The sequence below is a fragment of the Erpetoichthys calabaricus genome, chromosome 1, assembly GCF_900747795.2.
Source record: "Erpetoichthys calabaricus chromosome 1, fErpCal1.3, whole genome shotgun sequence".
Classification (NCBI taxonomy): domain Eukaryota; kingdom Metazoa; phylum Chordata; class Cladistia; order Polypteriformes; family Polypteridae; genus Erpetoichthys; species Erpetoichthys calabaricus.
In genome coordinates this window covers 160998458-161019459 of record NC_041394.2, presented here as the reverse complement: position 1 = coordinate 161019459, position 21002 = coordinate 160998458, and the positions used below count along the sequence as shown (strand labels likewise).

Below are 21002 nucleotides of genomic sequence, written 5' to 3'. Positions count from 1 at the left end.
CAAATAAAGGTGATATTTCTTTAACCCTGTCCCCCCAATACTGCTTTGGGAAATTTTAGCCAAGGATTACAGGTAGTTTTTTGAATACTGTGCTTCTGAATTAAAGACAGGATTCTTGATGTGGGGGAGAGGCAGATATTCAACTCAGAAATACAGTTTTATGGGAATGCGCTTTTTTGTTGATGATATGTGATGATAATTCTGGAAGTACCTTTTTAACAGTCAGCAAAAAATGTGTGTGTTTTGCCCATTTTGGGTATATGACTGCATAACTGACATGTGGATTATGCACGCAAGTAACATGAAATTTTTTTTCTTTTGTCCCTGGACATTTTTCACAATGTTTGCAGTATTATTGCCCACTATTGGGTTCTCTTATATCATAAAATTTTTACTCTCCTTAAACTCTCATGAGTTTAATTTTTTTCTTGGCCATCCCTACAAACTATATGGTGTCAGTAACATATAAAAATATATATATCATTTTTGGGTAGAGTATTTCTTTAACATCAGCGGACTAGACCTGAGAAGAGAGACTTAGGGGGCACATTGAGTAGACTTCTTGTTGAAGGTGGAAGGGTTGAGAAAGAGAGCACTGTTCTGTTAAGATGTTGTCTTTCACAAAAATCCATTGGCCTTGGTGAGTGAGTGGGAGACTTTGAATTGGCATGGGTAGTGGACATGGAAGATAAGGTTGACGTTGGATTGAGAGACTGGAGAGCAGTATTGCAGTAGGAACACTGTGAAGTAAAGTAATGGAATTAAAGTGCAATAGTTTTTTAAGGCCCACTTTTTCCCTCAGGGTTTTTTTTTGTTTGTTTTTGTTTTTTATTGAGCAGTTGAGAAGTGCTGCCATCTGCCATAGGCTATCATTATATTGATAAAGCCCCACTTTTATGTAACAGTTGAGGAAAATTTTAGCTATGTTTAATCAAAAACTATGTGAGGACGATCTTTGAAACTGGCACAGACCGCCAATCATCCTCTGGTGGCCCCCACTTTGAAAATCATTGTGCTAGAGGAAGCTGCAGTCTGTTGTCCTCGGAGTCAAAGAATGGCTGCCCTTGAGCCTGAGGTAATTCAGAGGCTTGCTTTAAAATGACCCCTGCATGCAGTTTGAAGCATTCTCAAGCATTTGGTGGGCAATTGAGGCAAAAAGTTTGAGTAACAGTTGACGGGGTCATGAGAATGTGGGATAAAAAGACACAGATAAGGATGGGAGTGAATTAGTGTGTTACTTAGGAGGTGGGCAAGTGGGTGAACCACCTAGAGACAGAAAAAAGGCAAATACTTGTGAAGGTAGACCTGAAGAGACCGCTGATCTTGATATTGTTGCTTTCTTTGCATATTATTTTATATCTGTTGTGAGATACTCCCGGACAACACCAGACAGAGACTATGTCTTTATAAAAGCACACACGTTTATTGTTCAATAAACACAGTCCCACACAGCACACAGTGCTCCCAGCACCAAGCACCCCTAATACGGGCCTTTCTCTCACTGTCTGTGGGCCGCCTTTCCTCTCTCCACGGGAGCTTCATCCTGCTCCCACTCCCGACTCTAGCTTCCTGATTTTCATTTTATTTCCACCCGGATGTGCTCCAGGTACCTGATGATGTCCTTCTGGCAGCACTTCCTGGTGTGGTGGAAGTGCTGCTCTTGCACCCGGAAGCATTCCGGATGTCCCTGGAACGATCTTCCTCCATCTTCTCGAGTGTGGTGGAAGTGAATATTTCTCAGGCTCTCTGAGGCTCGGGGCGAACCCTAGCGGTGGCCACGGGTCCCAATGGGCTTGAACCTCCATACTCCTCTCCCGTGGTCCCCTCAAGATCCAGGGCGGTTGACACCTCGTGGCCCGGGGGACGTATAATCCACTTCCTGGTCCTTCCAGGCGTCACGGCTGGGTCTGTCCCCCAGCCTCTTGTGACACTGTTTACACTTAACTTTTTTTCAGTGGTTTATTTTTAAAAGTTAACACATGCCTTTTTGTTCTCGTTTTTTTTTTTAGGTATTATACAGAGTTGGTAGAACACCCGTACTAAAAAGTATAATATGAAAAATGTGCTTTAGACAGATTCATTGCTAATGAAACTTTTTTTTTTGTTTTGATTTTTTCCAAGATCAATTAATAAAATCATTTGTAATCAAAATGGAAAAGTATATTTGCCTGGAGACCTCTTGGGAAGACGTTGACAGTAAACAACACGACTTTATATCTACTGATTCAGCGGAAAGCATTTTAGTGCTTCAGTGGCCTTTTTAAATTAATAATAGATGGAGGGGTTTATATAAACAATAGCTTTTAGTCTAAAAGATTAAGAACTCCACAGAATGCGGCTTGATGTGAGGTAAACATAATTACTTGTAGCTACACTCCTCTCAATAAAAAATAAATAGCCTAAACAATAATTTTTTTCATTAGCTGATTTACTCTTGCTGGTCAAAGTCTTGATTTATAATAACTACAGTATTTTTGTCCCACAGGTATAAGCAGACCATTACACCATTTTTTTTTCTAACAGCAGTTAGAAAAAGCATACACTTCTCTTGTATATAAGACATTAGCTGTTTTATCCAGCTTCACCTGGAAGATTGATAAAATATATGCTACATATGTATAATAAATAAAAAGCAGATCTGACACTTATGTCCTCATTGTGGCAGAAAATACATGTATTTTTTAGTATTATTTACTATCTAGTGCTTCTGAGCTTATTAAGTGGAAGTAGAAGTTATTTTGCATCAAAAAACAATTTGTGGAACAGTAATAATAATTATCTCAATAGTTCAGTAATAGTAATACTGAAACGTTATGGAGCGTGTAGAATGCACCACATTTCTAATATAGAACTCAGTTGCTGAGACACAAGTAAGTGTCCTCCCTGTGCAGCATTTTATTGAGATCAACATAAACACCTGAAGTTTCTGTTGTTTTGTTTTATAATCATTTGTTATGATTTGTTACTGTTATTGTTATTTTGTAGTATAAAATATGTCAATATCATGCTGTGTTCTGAAGATTCGTCTTCTTATTTTAGCTGCTTCATTAGGGGTTACCATAGCAGATCATTTTGTTCCATATCTTCCTGTCCTCTGCATCTTGCTCTGTTATACCTATCATCTGCATGTCCTTCTCACCACATCCATAAACCTTCTCTTAGGCCTTCCTCTTTTCCTCTTGCCTGGCAGCTCTATTTTTAACATCCTTCTCCCAACATACCCAGCATCTGTTCTCTGCACATGTCCAAACCAATGCAATCTCGCCTCTCTGACTTTGTCTCCCAACCGTCCAACCTGAGCTGACCCTCCAGTGTACTTATTACTAATCCTATCCATCCTTGTCACACCCAGTGCAGATCTTAGAATCTTTAACTCTGTCACCTCCAGCAAAGTGTCCTGCTTTCTGGTCAGTGCCACCATCTCCAACCCATATAACATAGCTCGTCTCACTACCGTCCTGTAGATCTTCCCTTTCACTCTTGCTGATAACAGTCTTTCACAAATCTGACACTCTTCTCCACCCATTCCACCCTGCCTGCACTCTCTTTTTCACCTCTCTTCCACAATCTCCATTACTCTGTACTGTTGATCACAAGTATTTAAACTCATCCACCTTCGCCAACTCTTCTCCCTGCATCCTCACCATTCCATTGACCTTCCTCTCATTCACACACATGTATACTGTCATGTTCCTACTGACCTTCATTCCTCTCCTCTCTAGAGCATATCTCCACCTCTCCAGGGTTTCCTCAACCTGCTCCCTACTATCGCTATGGATCACAATGTCATCAGCAAACATCATACTCCAAGGGGACTCCTGTCTAATCTCATCTATTAACCTGTCCATCACCATTGCAAATAAGAAAGGGCTCAGAGCCAAATCCTGTAATCCTACCTCCATGTTGAAAGCATCCATCACTCTTACCGCAGACCTCACCACTGTCACACTTCCCTCGTTTTGTACAACTTTACATACTCCCGACTTCCTCATACAATACCATAACTCCTCTCGAGGTACCCTCTCATATGCTTCCTCCAAGTCTATAAAAACACATTGAACGCAATGCAGCTCCTTTTGGCCTTCTCTATACTTCTCCGTCAACACCCTTAGAGCAAACATGGCATCTGTGGTGCTCTTTCTTGGCATGAAACCATTTTGCTACTCACTAATCATCACCTCCCTTCTTAACCTAGCTTCCACTACTCTTTCCCGTAGTTAAAAGGTGTGAAGGTTCAGCAAAAATTGCAAGTTGCAAGTTGTCTGTTTTTATTTTTTTTTTGGATATTTTTATGTAGAAAATCTAAAATGTTTTTAGTCTTTACTTAGATGAGACAGTGTAGTGATTTTCACAGAAATTCAGCTATGTATATAATGTGTGTGTTTGTGTGTGTGTTGCAATCCAGTTCACAATGGAAAAAGAAAACAATCGACACATCAACCTCCTGGACATTTACATCAAAAGAAATAGTGACGCCACCCTGACCACAAGTGTTTACCGCAAACAATGCTACGCAGACAAGATCCTACACTACGCCAGCAACCACCCGGTATCTCATAAACGGAGCTGCGTGAAAACCCTATTTAAACAAGTCCACACGCATTGTAATACCAAGGAAACAAAAATTAATGAGAGACGCTATCTGTTTCAACTTTTCACCTCGAACGGATACTCAAAATCATTCATTAATCGGAGTCTACACAGCAGACGCCAAAGGAATCAGCATACAATCGACGTAAATCAGAACCCCCACCCCACCTGGCATTCACTCCCGTACCACCATAATGTGTCAGAAGGCACGGCACGCACCCTGACCAAGTGGGGCATCAGAATAGCACATAAACCCACCAACAATCTGCGCATGGTCCTGTTTAATGCTAAAAACAAGAAATCGACAGCCGAAACACGAAACGCAGTTTATAGTATTCCATGCAATTCTTGCTCAGCTGTATACATAGGACAAACGTCAAAAAAAATCTCAACACGTGTACAGGAACATCGCAACGCCGTCAGAAGAAAGGACGCACTATCTTTGATATATGCACATACTAAATCGACAGGACACACATTCAACTGGGACAACGTAAAAGTAAAATTTAAGGCCAGTACAAAAAGCGCCAGAGAGTTGGCCGAGTCTTGGCTATCAGATGAAAACGCCATCAACAGACACTTGGACATAAACCCAGCATATGCCAACTTAAGAAGGACATATACACATTAATTAAACTATACAACCCCCCCCCCCCCTTGATTATACTGACTTAGTCACCTCCACCCACCCCCCCCCCCCATACTGAATGTGTTGCTATATATTGCCTTTGATTCTTGTAAGTCTAAGCATTATCCTCTGATGAAGACCCCTGATAGGGGTTGAAAGCTCAGGAATAAAACTATTTTATGATACGTGATTCGTTTTTTTCTCCCTTTGTGGATCTCCAACTGCAAATATGCAAACCGTATCACAGACCTTCTCTTCCATATATATATATATATATATACATATATTGCCACACACGTGCGAGTAGGAGGCAGCTAAAGGGTCTGAGTAATTGTAATAAAACATCCGACCAGGGGGCAGCTGAGTGCGCTGACTGTCTCTCTCAGTTTTCCCGGGAAATCCTACAAGGTTCTGGCGCCTCAGAAGACATCACTTCCTGTGCTGGTCCCTTTGCTGACATCATTTCTGGCACTGGGCCTTTTGCTGATGTCACTTCCCGCCCAGACGACATCACTTTTGATTCCGGCCCTTTTGATGACATCACTTCCTATATGGGCCTTTAAAGCCTCCATCTTTGTCTCTGGGCGGCACGGTGGCACAGTGGGTAGTGCTGCTGCCTTGCAGTTGGGAGATCTGGGGACCTGGGTTCGCTTCCCGGGTCCTCCCTGCGTGGAGTTTGCATGTTCTCCCCGTGTCTGCGTGGGTTTCCTCCGGGCGCTCCAGTTTCCTCCCACAGTCCAAAGACATGCAGGTTAGGTGGATTGGCGATTCTAAATTGGCCCTAGTGTGTGCTTGGTGTGTGTCCTGCGGTGGGTTGGCACCCTGCCTGGGATTGGTTCCTGCCTTGTGCCCTGTGTTGGCTGGGATTGGCTCCAGCAGACCCCCGTGACCCTGTGTTCGGATTCAGCGGGTTGGAAAATGGATGGATGGATGGATCTTTGTCTCTTGTGATCAGTTCTGTTTTGGACTCTGTTCTATGCACATTGTTCTACATATTTTGACTTTAGCAGCCAGGAAAAACAATATACGGGTGGCTGCCTCAAACCTTTATGATGTCTTGGACTCTTTCTTTTCACTATAAACCATGCTATGCTCCCGTAGTAGTGAAACAGGACAAACTTTAAAAATCAATAAACAAACAAGTATTGCTAGCTCAGTGCAGGCAAGGTCCACTCCAAAATGCAGAGGTAGACCAACTCGAATGGAAGCTGGCGTGTGAGTGAGGAGGGTTCCCCCTCCCCTTGGCCCGCAGTCTCTGTCTCAGATTAGCGCGAATACATCACTTTTGCAAGCGAACTATAGTCCTTAGCGTGATAACAGAAGTCGCAAAATCAACCGGAATGTTCAAGCAAATTATAGAAAAAAAAATCCTATCTAAATCCGTTAAGTATTTCTGTCATGAAAAGCGGACAGACAGACAAATGTTGGATTTTATATATATATATATATATATATATATATATATATATATATATATATATATATATATATATATATATATACATATTAATAAAAGGCAAAGCCCTCACTGACTGACTGACTGACTGACTGACTGACTGACTCACTCATCACTAATTCTCGAACTTCCCGTGTAGGTGGAAGGCTGAAATTTGGCAGGCTCATTCCTTACAGCTTACTTACAAAAGTTAGGCAGGTTTCATTTGGAAATTCTACGCATAATGGTCATAACTGGAACCTGTTTTTTGTCCATATACTCTAATGGAGGAGGCGGAGTCACGTATCGCGTCATCACGCCTCCTACATAATAACGTGAACTAAAAACAAGGAAGAGATTTACAGCATGAGTCAAACGCGGGAACGAAGGTAAATGACGTTAATTTTTGAGTGTCTTTTAATACTGTGTAAGCATACATATTAACACATGTGCAATTAAACGTGTGCATTTACGGGTGATTTCTCAGGCTTAAAAGCTCGCCTTTTATCAAACGCGGGAACAAAGGTAAATGACATTGTTCACTGTCTTTTAATACTGTGTAAGCATACATATTAACACATGTGCAATTAAACGTGTGCATTTACGGGGTGATTTCTCAGGCTTAAAAGCTCGCCTTTTATTAAAAAGGTAAATGCAAACTGTTTTCATTCTGAAGGGCACAAACCACGTTAGATTTCAGACGTTAAATGCGCAAAAATGTCGGTACACCAGATAAATAAGCGCAACATATTATCAGTTGTATTGTATGCTTACAATACATTTAGAAATGTGTTAATCGTTAACTAATAGTATCGGATGGTGTTTTTCGACTCGCGCCTTGATTTAAACGATTGAATTTCTTGGTGGGTTTGCGTAGCTTATTGTCAATATCTTTACACCTCTTTAAGACTTAATTTAAAAAGGTTTTCTTTCTTCTTAATTAAAATTTAAAAGCAATACTTCACCGCTGCGAAGCCCCTCTAGCGCTGACGTCCGAGGTTCGATTACCGTAAGCGAGTGCAGTGAGTGTGTACGCCTGATGAGCCAAGAATAAGGGGGAAAGACGTGTCGCGTACTCTTTGCATTATTTGACAGTAAACTATTTTCAACCATTCTATGATCTGCTTCTCACAACTGAAGGCAACCGTGGCTGATGTTACCTCACTTGCTGGCCAACCATAAGCGTTACCTGGTAGGTAACCAGCCACTCACTTCACTCCCTTACGGGAATCGAACCTCGGACGTCAGCGCTGCAGGCGAAGCCCCTAAAATTGTGCCACGGCGTGTGGTTCGTTTATTTGACAACATGTAGATCGGGTAATTACATTCACGGCATTCGTAATCTGATTCACAATCTGATTGTATGGGTGGTTACCTACCAGGTAACGCTTATAGTTGGCCAGCAAGTCAGCTCGAAGTGATCACTCGAGTGAAGGCAGCTTCACAAAAAAAACAGATCCTTAACAAACTGTTATTAGTATATTTTCCCTCAATTTAAAAAGTTTTTCTTTTCTTCTTAATAAAAATTTAAAAGTGGTAGTTCGCCGGTGCGAGCGCGTGGATTTGACCGACTGACACATACAGACATATTCATGAGTGCAGGTACTTCGGAAAGAAAGCACCGTGTAAACCTAAAGTTTAAATTAAGTTCATAGACCTACAAAAGGTTGCCATTCATTTGAGGCAAGATTGCTTTTCTTCTGTACAACTATACGTTGCATTCTCAAGAGTGTGCTTGCACGGCTTCGGATATAGATATATTTATATATGTATGTATGTCTATATATAAATATGTAAGCTTGTAAGTACTGCCTTACTTCTCTTTAAGAAAGGAAGATGTAATGATACTTGATTTAAACGATTCCATGTCTTCCTGGGTTTGCTTAGCTTATTGTCAATATCTTTACACCTTTTATTAAGACTTATTGACTGAAACGGGCTTTCACGAAAAAAGTTAGGGCTTTGCTACAGGATACACCCTCCACAAGTTAAGCAAGTAAAAATAAAATATATATTTCTGTTTTATTTAAACCTTTTAAGTTCGTATGCATAGCCCCATTTGGCTGTTTTATTTATTTATTTTTCTTTCTTCAGTAATATTTAATCTCCTTAAAGAAAAAGAACATATCCATTTTACTTTTTTTGTATCTCTTTAGTAATATTTTAGTGTAAAAGGATAACCAGTATTTAAACCTTTTATGTTACTTTATAAATTTATTTTACACAATGTTGAAAAATTAATAAGAAAGCTACATATTTTGGCAGCTGCTGCTTTAATTTTCAATGAAATGAAAAAAGCTCTCCAAGAGAAAACGTCAATGAAGAAGAAACAGTTTGCACTATCTAAAAATGAGAAACCCTCATTTATAAAGGTTTGCTGCAGATGACTTAACTGAAAATAAATGAATAGTTCCTATGTGTATAATACATATTTATCTATTTGACTTATGCCTTTATTCCAGCAACTTGCAACATCTGAGGTACAATTTGTTACATTACTTTTGTTTTTTGCAGCACAGGCAGGTGAAGTGACTTCCTCAGGGTCACACAGTGGTGTCAGTACCAGGATTTGAACTGACAAGCTCCGGGTTTGCTGAAATATTACTGAAGAAAGAAAAAAAATGAAAACGGGCAAATAGGGCTATGCATACAGATGTCCATCCATCCATTATCCAACCCTCTATATCCTAAATACAGGAGCCAATAAGTAGATATGTATATATACAGTATATATATATATATATATATATATATATATATATATATGGGCGGCACGGTGGCGCAGTGGGTAGCGCTGCTGCCTCGCAGTTGGGAGACCTGGGGACCCGGGTTTGCTTCCCGGGTCCTCCCTGCGTGGAGTTTGCATGTTCTCCCCGTGTCTGCGTGGGTTTCCTCCGGGCACTCCGGTTTCCTCCCACAGTCCAAAGACATGCAGGTTAGGTGGACTGGCGATTGTAAATTGGCCCTAGTGTGTGCTTGGTGTGTGGGTGTGTTTGTGTGTGTCCTGCGGTGGGTTGGCACCCTGCCCGGGATTGTTTCCTGCCTTGTGCCCTGTGTTGGCTGGGATTGGCTCCAGCAGACCCCCCGTGACCCTGTGTTCGGATTCAGCGGGTTGGAAAATGGATGGATGGATGGATATATATATATATATATATATATATATATATATATATATATATATATATATATATATATATATATATATATATGTGAATGTATGTATGTATATATGTATGTCTATATTTATATCTATATATATATATATGTAGATATGTAAACTTGTATATGTATATATATATGTATATGTGGATGTGTATATGTATATATATGTATATGTAGATATGTGTATATGTAGATATGTATATATATGTATATATGTATATGTATAAATATGTTTATGTGTGTGTGTGTGTGTATATTATATATATAAAAGACAGCAACACTCATAACAATGACAACACAATTACATTGACAATCATGTTACGTTATTTTTAAAATGTTTCCTTTTTTTTCATAACCTCTTTAACACACTACTTCTCCGCTGCGAAGCGCGGGTATTTTGCTAGTATATATATATATATATACTAGTCATTTAGCCCGTTACAATAACGGGCGCTAGAACAGTAGCGCATAAACATTAGTAGGAACAGTCTATATTAAATGGCAAGGGACTTTGACCTCATTCTTTTTGTTGGTCGTATTTTTCTTTCTTTCAGCCTTTCTTTTGTTGATGTTTACTTGCTGAGCTGACCGTTCTTCGTGGGCTGCCGCCGTGTATTGTGTGTCTTTAATTCGCTGTGGCCAATTGAGGTCGTCCTTTTGAGGCTCGCCCTTATTGAAGGATACCGTCTTGTACGTCCGCTGGCTTGTACGTCCGTAATATACTTTCTCTGACAGTAATATCGCGCATAGTACCGTGCCCCGCGCATACGCACTTCACCAGAAGACACCCCCACACGGACACCTGGACGCACATAGGGATTATATATATATATATATATATATATATATATATATATATATATATATATATATATGTCTCCACCCTTCTTAATACACTTGCAGCACTTGCCTGAAAGTGCCTGGATTCCAGCAGAATAAAATGTTTTGTCTTGTCCTCACAACCACTGCAGCCAAGTTATTGTCGAACACTACATACCGAGGGGTATTACAGTCAGTAGTGCAAGTTACTGTGACTTGCTGGAGACCAGTGTGAAGCCTGCTATTCGATCCAAGCAATGGGGACTGCTATCTCAAGGAGTCCTTTTGTTGCAAGACAATGCCCCGCCCAAGCACTGCTAAGAATACCAAGGCTTGTCTGAATAAACTGAAGTTTGAGGTATTGCCACATCCTCCTTATTCGCCAGATATGGCACTGTGTGATTTCCAACTTTTTGGGTAGTTGTCAATTCAAGACAGATGACAATGTGAAGAAAGCGGTGCGGAACACTTTGAAACCATATCAGATCTCAATGGGAAAAAAATCATGCTGGATATCTATGCTCATATGGACTGGGTAATGTTTTAGGAACAAAAGAATGCCACATCGTTTGATGGAAATGAAATTATCAGTCTGCAGAGGGCTGAATTCAAAGACACCTGAAAATCAAAGTGAAAAAATTATGCAGCAGTCTAGTCAATTTTGCCGAAATTTCATTGCAGCAACTGAAAATTGTACTCAGTAGTTTGTATGACCCCCACATGTTTGTATGCATGCCTGACAACGTCAGGGTATGCTCCTAATAAGACGACAGATTTTGTTCTGGGGATCTCCTCCCAGATCTGAACCAGGGCATCATGGAGCTCCTGGACAGTCTGAGGTGCAACCTGATGTTGTCAGATGGACTGAAACATAATGTCCCAGAGGTGTTCTATTGGATTTAGGTTATGCGAGTGTGGGGGCCAGTCAATGGCATCAATTTCTTCATCCTCCAGGAACTTCCTGCATACTCTTTCCACTTGAGGCCAGGCATTGTTGTGCACCAGGAGGAACCCAGGACCCACTGCACCAGCATAGGGTCTGACAATGGTTCCAAGGATTTCATTCCGATACCTAATGGCAGTCAAAGTGCCGTTGTCTAGTCTGTAGAGGTCTGTGTGTCCCTCCTTGATTATGCCTCCCGAGACCATCACTGACCCACCATCAAACCGGTTATGCTGAATGATGTTACAGGCAGCATAACATTCTCCATGGCTTCTCCAGACCCTTTCACGTCTGTCACATGTGCTCAGGGTGAACCTGCTCTCATCTGTGAAAAGCACAGAGCACCAGCGGTAGACCTGCCAATTCTGGTATTCTAGTGGAAATGCCAATCAAGCTTCACGGAGCCGGGCAGTTAGCACAGGGCCCACCAGAGGACGTCAAGCCCTTAGGCCACCCTCATGAAGTCTGTTTCTGATTGTTTGGTCAGAGACATTCACACCAGTGGCCTGCTGAATTTCATTTTGTAGGGTGTTGGCAGTGCTCATCCTGTTCCTTCTTGCCCAAAGGAGCAGATACTGGTTTTGCTGATGGGTTAAGGACCTTCTACGGCCCTGCCTGTCTCCTGGAATCTCCTCCATGCCCTTGAGACTGTGCTGGGAGACACAGCAAACCTTCTGGCAATGGTACGTATTGATGTGCCATCCTGGAGAAGTTAGACTACCTGTGCAACCTCTGTAGGGTCCAGGTATCGCCTCATGCTACCAGTAGTGACACTGACCATAGCCAAATGCAAAACTAGTGAAAAAACAGTCAGAAAAAGATGAGGAGGGAAAAATGTCCATGGCCTCCACCTGTTAAACCATTCTTGTTTTGGGGGGTCATCTCATTGTTGCCCCTCTAGTGCACCTGTTGTTAATTTCATTAACACCAAAGCAGCTGAAACTAATTAACAACCCCCTCTGCTACTTAACTGACCAGATCAATATCTCAGAAGTTTCATTGACTTGATGCTATACTTTAATTTAAAGTGTTCCTTTCATTTTTTGAGCAGTGTGTATATATTTGCAGCTGGAGGTCCACAAAGGGAGAAAAATGAATGATGTATCATAAAGTAGTTTTTATTCCTGAGCTTTCAACCCCTGCCAGGGTTCTTCATCAGAGGATAATGCTTAGACTAACAAGAATCAAAGGCAATATATAGCAAAAAATTAAGTGGGGGAGGTGGATAAATCAGTGTGATCGGGGTGGGGCGGGGGGGGGGGGTATTGGGTGTACAGTTTGACTTATCCACCTCCCCCACCCCACGTAATTTTTTGCTATATATTGCCTTTGATTCTAAGATGAACAATGCTGGAAGTAACTGCTTAGTTTTGCAGAAATAGGTTTGTTGTTTTTTTTTTTTCATGTATAAAAATAAAAATCTAAAAAGTTTCAAGTACAGCAGGCTATTTATATTTCAGCTGTATGCACAAAGTTAAATAACAGAAGAACAGGAATCAAAAGTAACCCCTGAAAAAAATATGTAACAGATACATAGATAGAATATTATTTGTTGTGGTGAGGTGGGCATTGAGAAAATTAGGTGTGGACCTCAGATAGAGACAGTAAAAGATTTGAGGTGAAGGTAGCAGAGTTCCAGTCAGACCTGATGATCAAAAATACTGCCATAGTTATTATATTTATGAAAGGCTGTTCTGTTTTGGTTAGTTTAGACAAGGAATATGTGATATCTGGTGCTTTTTCATAGTAATAGAGCATATAAACTGGTAGCCCACTAAGGCAAAATTTAGACTTTCAGGTAGGTATGAATTCTCTAGTTTTGATGAGATAGTTATGTAGAACTCTCACTTAATTCAGGGGTGCTTAGAGTTCAATGTTAAAGAGTTAACCTTCTGCAATTTTACTAGATTTGAAAATATTAGTGATGTTTAAATATGTACTAGTGTAGAACAAATCCAAAAATTAGTAAAAGAATAGTGATGAAGTCAGGAGAAAATGACGTATACTGTGAAGTACAGAATAATGTTTATAAAATACTTTTTCAGCACAAAGTCAGCAAGTTTAAACAAGAAACTGGGCTTAGCTTCAGCATACCATGTGGTAAATTAATTCTTACAGTACCTTGGTTAATTTAGATTTTGATTTGAACCCTTTGATTTAAATATAGTGTGTTCAAATTGAATAGTAAGACTAATAAATATTTGCTTTGTTTTTGTTTTCAGGGTTGCATGTCATTTTTGGTAACTGTCCAAAATAATAGCATCACAATGGCACTGGAACCAAATGACATTACAGCATCTGTTTCAGGGTATATGATAAACATCACTGGAGAGTCCAAAAACTACATATTTGAATTCAAGGACCTTAATGGCACTGTGCCTCCCTCTTTGGTGTTCAATGCAAGATACCATGGCCTTTATTATGTGCTGACTCTGATGATGAGGAGTGAAAATGTCACTTCTAAGCCTATAAAGTCTATTCCTGTTTTAACAAGTAAGTTATTATTTACTGGATTTTTTGATGAAATTACATTTTCTACAGAAAATGTATCTGAATTATTAAACTATTAATTGTGTTAACATTTGATTTTGACTGTTGAGTTTGATAAATATGTTTAGTTTATGATGAAAAATAACATTATTAGACTCATGCTGACCACATTTGCTTTCCTATGTTTTTCATTACTCACCAATGCCTGTTATTTAGAAAGATATGTAGTGGTCCAGACTGCATGCACTGTTGGTAACCTAATTAGGTAACCTAAGTCCAGGATTGTACAGTAAAAGATAAGGAGAAAATTGAAAGGGTTGAACCTTTTCAGTTTAGGCAAATGGAGATTAACATGTTACACGATTACAATTTTTAAAATTATTAAACGAATTTGTACTGTGGATTTCTGTTATTACTTGAAATTAATTCCACAACAGGAACATGGGCATACTGATAGAAATATAGCTTGTCAATTTTAGTTAACTTTTGCAAGAATATCCAGACAAGTTTTGAAGGTCCCCAAACTACTACAGACTGATTCCATGACTGCGGGGTATAAACTATGTAGGTAAAAGTGGGTATTGCCCAATATGCAAGAGTTTTGTGGCACCCTAGGCCTGTTAAGAAAGCAGATTTAACAAGGATGCAGTTATCCAGCTGTGCCTTACCCCACTTGCATTCCAAACTAAGTGATCGAGTGATCGAACTCCATCATTTACCAGGATCTGCTTGTACTTCTTTTGATAACAAAGGTGTAAATCAGAGGACCCTCTATAAGACCTCTTGATCCAGAAGATGTGAAATTGGCTCAAGTAAGGACAAAGACATATCATTCAAGAGATGACAATTAAGATGGACAGGAGAACCCACCTATTCAAAGTAACTTATTTTGTAACTGGAGGTGACTTTATTTCAAAGTTCAACCTTCCTTTAAAACTGCATGCAGCCCATCTCTAAAAGTAAGACAGAAGAAGCAAGGAATGGCAGAGAATGTGGTGAAGCAAAAAGAAGCTTGGAGAACTGCGAATTGAACAGCTCACTGAAATTCTTTAGGAAATTCTAGACAACTCTGGGACTCTTCCCAGGGACACTGTGCACATTCTCCAAAATTACTTCTTTGATAGTTTATGAGCCGCTGTTCCTTGGAGAGGTGAATTCAACAAACTCTTATCTTTGCATACAATAAGCTGAGACCCATTCTATCAAGACAAAGCAGTGTGTTAGTAGTCTGACAAGGCTGAGAAGCCACAACTTCTAGAAGGGTACTTCATCATCTAAACACTTCGGCCGGAATGAGTAATGACTTTTCCCTATGAAGTGGAAAAAAGACAGCAGAAGGAAAGCTAAGGGAGCTGCTGCATAGCACTGACAAGGATCATGCAGCAGCACTTCAACAACTCACGAAGAATCTTCCACTTGATCCCGGAGCAGCGACAAAGTGAAAACTCCACACAACATCAGACATCTTCTACATATAACGACTTGGTATCGTAAAACTATTTATCTGTGCCAGAACTCTGAATACCAGTAAATATCCACCCTCTCTATGTTATATGTTTGTCTGTTGAGTGTGTCTGCTTTCAGTCGTATATGTCTTATATACAGTATGCATTTATCATACTTCAATAGTCCTTGTGTTTATCAATACATTTTATTATTCTGTTTCTTAAAACGGAGTGTGCTTCAGTTACCTTGATATAAGGCTAAAGGCCTGGAGACCCACCTTCTACAAAAGAGAAAGGTAAGGTAAATATAGTAGAAGCCTTGCTGAATTATTGGGTTAATTACCTGTATTGCCAAAGGCAAAACATTATTAATTAACCAAGTTTAAAGTATCTTTTTTAAATCCCACATTATTATTGCACCCTCCTCAGTGGATGTCTTATTGATTTATTAATGATCAAAGTCCTACAGCTATGAAGAAAGATTTAAAGAGATGAGTCTTTTCAGTTTAAGGGAACACAGCTGAGTTTTTTTAAATTATGAAGCAAATTAGTATATTAGATGTCAGATATTTATTATTCATCAAGAACACAGAGACACAGATGAAACCTGTTAAAGAAGGCTTCATATAAACGTTAGAAAGTTGTTTGTCAATCATAAAGACATGGAATACATTACCAAATAGTGTTGTAAAGTGATATGTTAGAGACTTTAAACAATCATCTCAATGTAATTATGTGAACATGATTGGAAAGATTTGTTTAGCTGAATGGCCTGTTGTTGCCAAAATTCTTCTACTTTTCCAAATGTTTGTCTGATAAACCAAAAAAAAAAGACGTCCATGGATTTATACCATATCTACAATATCTGAAATAAGCTGAATAGTGGAAATATAAATAAAGACAGCAAGATGTTTTATTAGTTTATTGTCTCGTTTTAGCTAGTCTATAGCTGTTGGTCCAGATAATGGTCCAATTGGTCCAGATTATTAGTTTATTGTCTCAAGTTAGCTAGTCTATAGCTGTTGGTCCAGATAAAGCTTAAAGCGATTATAGAGCCAGATGCGTGTTTGTACATCCCTCTCATACTGGAAGCATGGAGAAGAACTACATTTCAGGATGTACTTTATGCATTTAAATGTGTCTTTTGGTATTCTAAATAAGGTATAGCAGTAAAGTTGTAATGAATCAGAAGCCCTTCTTCAAAGTACAGTTAACAGCAGATTGAGACTACTCAAGTTAATAAAAGCTGTAGTTTACATATGTGATTAAGCCTCAGTTTTAAGAGGAGTGCATGGCAAAATGAAGGCCAGAGGGCACTAGTCATTAATTGTTGTACTTATTTTATTATCCCAATTGAAGAATCAAGGATCAAAACCATCACAACTACCAGATTCAATGGTAGGTTTATAGACAGGCTAATTCATACTTTTCTTTCATTGGCTTTCTTTTAGATGCAGTTTAAGCTCTGCCATCTGTCCAATGCATTTCCTACTGTTGTTCTTTATTCCTGCTTCTGGTGGGAGTTTGAAGTGAAACTCTGCTTCATTTGTGTGGTTGTTTAAACCATGAAAAGTATAGTACTGAATGGCCAAATGTCTAATGAAAGTAGTTTAGGATAGTAGACCCACTTGGGGTTAGTGGTTAAAATATTTGAGCATTAATTCTGCCACTAATCATTATACGTTTTTTCTCTTAGAACCCCTTCCTGTGAACTGGGTTTCTATACATGACTATAAGCCTTCCCCTGAAACAGGAGTCATCTTTGAGATTAAATACCCAGAAAAGTACAATCTGTTTACTCGTGTGAATATTAGCTACTTGGAAAGCACAGAACCACGTTCTATCTTGTACAAAGGTAAGCCATGCTTTTGAACTTTTTGATATGTAGAGTTTATTTTGGCTGTTTAATCAAAACCTATTGTTGCTTCTGGACTCTTGTTTTTCCTATTCTAAAGCCCCCACCCAAAACAAGGTGCTTTACTTGAAAGAAACTAAGAAACATTTTATTTTGGGATATTCAGTTTATGTTGTAGAATGTGGAAAAAAATGCTTGTTTATATATTTTCTACATGCATTAATGCCTCCTTTTTAGCATTTACATAAATTTCTAGTATCCTTCCTTCCTGCTACCTTGCAAAGAAGAGTTGTTTATTGTTTATGGTAGCAGCAATATGACTGACCAGAGTAGCTGCCTACACAATATGTATGTTTCTATAAACAACAGCACTCTTTAGGTGTCTCTCCTTATTATTTTTTTTTTTTGCAAGGAACTTGTGAAAAGTGAGTCAAAACTGGCAGACAGGTGTGCTGGGCCCTATTTTTTGAAATGGGGCTAAGAAAGTGTTGTTCAGTTGTACTTATTTGAGGATGAGAACATCACAGTTCTCATCCTCTCTCACATCCTCTCTGGTAAAACCTATGCTAGTATATTGGAATGGAGACCCAATCAGGTAGTTAAACCTCAAGTCTGTAAAAATCTATGCAACAACTAAAAGTGCAACTCTTTGTCTTTGTACAAATATTTGAAGGATCTTGGAAGTTTGTCAGTCTTTTCTACATATTCTTTCTGAACTTCAGAGAGACTAATATCCATCAACCAGTGGGATCTTGTTGAAGTTAGTACAAAATATAATGTTTTGGGATCCCCTGCTGTATGCCGTTAGGTGTCTGTATGGTGTTCAGTAGAGGTGTGGGACTCCTCTGAGGATGGGCGCAATAATAAGGCATTATTGAAGTTTCAACATTATGAAGTGTTGCATCTCTGTTGTTTATGCATGGTATTTTACTCTTTACTTTATAGGATTGTGATTTCTGGTGTACACTGGAGTGGGTTGCAGCTAAGAGTGATGTGTTTGGGATGAGAATGGGCTCCACCAATTTGGACCTTTTCCAGAAAAGAGCTGCTTACTCCCTGCAGATAAAGAATAATCAGTTGATGTTAAATAATTTTGGCGTCTTATTCATGATTGAACAATAAATCAGTGAAGCAACAACCGTTTTCAAATGAAATTAAAATGTAATTTATCATTTACTGGTCAGTTGACATCCTCATTTTATGTTTGGTCACAAAGTCAGTGTGCTGACCAAACAAGCAAGACTTCATCTACAGAAGTAAGCATCACATCCTGTGATTAGGCTAGGAACTTGGCAGTGCAGAATTATTTTAAAATAAAACTGCTTCTTCTCCATAATTTAGACGTACCAGTTCAGGTAGCTTGGACATATGGTCAAGATGACCCCAAACTCCCTCCCACAATGAGTTTAGCAGGTATGTTGCACTGTGAAAACACCTTTGGGCAGAACCAAGACATGTTAGAGGAATTATATATGTTATAATAGACAAGAACGGTATTTGGAAATTCCCTAGGAAGAGCTGGTCATATAGTGGCCATGGTCTTTCCAGTTTGGCATAAAATGAATTCCACAGGTTTGAACAGATGTATAGTGCACACAGAATGCAATAGTCCCTGACTGCCTATCTTGTATAAACAGCAGTGACTGCATATGATATGCCATACCTGACTGAACAGCCTATTACTTGGAAGTATCACCTTTACCAATAAAAACATATACAGAACAGTTTCTTTGAACAACATGAGATAATTGTGAATTTCCCCTTGGGTTTAATAAAGTATCTATCTATCTATCTATCTATCTATCTATCTATCTATCTATCTATCTATCTATCTATCTATCTATCTATCTATCTATCTATCTATCTATCTATCTATCTATCTATCTATCTATCTATCTATCTAGAAAACAAATAACCTTCTTACTGTCAAAAAATTTGGAAAAGCTTTATTAAAGATGATATTGTGACTGCTTCAAATGAAAACCCATAATGTTATAGCAGTATAGCAGTATTTTTAGGATTCCAAATAATGTTGTTTGAAATTATAATGAGTTAACTGTTCAAATAATAAGATAATAGATATTTTAAAGAGCATATTGTGACCCAGAAGAGGGCAGCAAATAGAAAGAAACACAAAGAACTAGAAAAAAATGACCTGTAATTATGGCTGCTTGTACTGCTTGTAGGCTTGTAAGATCAAAGGCGGAGGTAGATGTCCTGTGGGTAGGGTGGTACTTCAGCATGGTTAGTTACTTTACAAATTAGTTTCTGAGCCTTTAGAACAGTCAGGGCACTTTGACAGGAATTTTTTTTTTACTCTGTATGTAAAGTGACCTTGGGTTTGTGAAAGGTGCTCTATAAATGAAACTTATTATTATTATTATTAAATTGCTGTTTGTTTGTTTTTTTTTTTTACTTTTCATTCAATTAAGAAATGTGAAGAAATTATTGAATCTAGTACTGATATTTATAGCTGGCATATGTTGTGTCTAAGATCTCAGATCTTTTCCTACAATAAATGTGTATATAACTAACTGCACGTGCAAATGACATAGCTTGAAATGTATTCACTTTTGCATGGTTGGGTAACGTACAGCTGATTAATTGTAGTATCTTGATCTATGTGGCATTATATGAAATGCTATATGGCAATATTTTTAGTGAAAAAGTATTTTCCTAGACCATGTTTTCAATAAATGAAAATGTCTTTATTAATGTGTGTTAGTGTGGTAGCACTGCTGTCTTGCAACATGTCCTAAGCTCACCCTGTATGGTGTTGGTATGTTCTCCCCATGTCTACATGAGTTTCGTCCAGGAGCTGCGGTTTCCTCTCATAGTCCAGTGACATGCAGGTTAAGTGGGTTGGCATTGTTAAAAATGGCCCTAATGTGTGTATGTGCATTTACCCTGTGATGGACTGGTGTTTCTCTGCCTAGGGATTGTTTGTGCCTTGTGCCCTATGTTTTGTGGGATAGGCTCCACCTTCACTGGATAAGTGGGTTAAGAAAATTAATGGATGGATGGATGGATGAACTACTGTCCTTTGTGATGGAAATCATTAGTCTGTAAGAGATTAGGCAATGGGAAATTAAAAAAATAAATAAAAATTAAGTTTATTGTCAATAATAAAAATTAGAATATTATAATATTAAAAAAATGACAAGAACAGGCCATTCAGTACAGCAAAGCTCACAAATCCTATCCATCTAATTTCTCCAAAATACCATCAGGTTGTATTTTCAAAGTCCCCAAAGTCCTACTATCATATTACTTGTTAATTTATTCCATGCATCTGTGGTTCTCTGTGTGAAAAACAGCTTCTAACAATTTTGCAACATTTTCTGTTAACAAGTTTCCATCTGTATTCTCGTGTTCTTGTTGAACAACTCATTATCAAGTAACAGCCTGGATCCACTGTACTTATTCATTTCATAAAAAAAAAAAAAAAAACTGTAATCTTTCCTCACAGCTCATACCTCACAGTCCTGAAATTTTCTGGCCTTTTTTTTAGTGCTTTCATGTCATTTTAGTAGCCTTGAAATCTGCACACAGTACTTCAGTTGAGACCTCTAAGATATCTTAAGAATAACCTCCTTGGACTTGTACTCTACACATTGTTCTATATGACCCAACAT

General features: G+C 38.8%; 1 protein-coding gene across 4 annotated transcripts in view; it reads left to right on the top strand.

Annotated features, from left to right (window-relative positions):
* ptpro (protein tyrosine phosphatase receptor type O) overlaps nucleotides 1–21002 on the top strand; it is a 326955-nt gene that overhangs the window by 121419 nt on the left and 184534 nt on the right. For 3 of the 4 annotated variants that reach the window (XM_051920277.1, XM_028808094.2, XM_051920278.1), the window contains exons 2-3: nucleotides 13800–14070; nucleotides 17209–17367. The exons of the other annotated variant lie outside the window; for it this stretch is intronic. In XM_051920277.1, the coding sequence (XP_051776237.1) occupies nucleotides 13800–14070; nucleotides 17209–17367 (430 nt within the window). The remainder of the gene's footprint in view (nucleotides 1–13799; nucleotides 14071–17208; nucleotides 17368–21002) is intronic. 4 annotated transcript variants of the gene reach the window in all.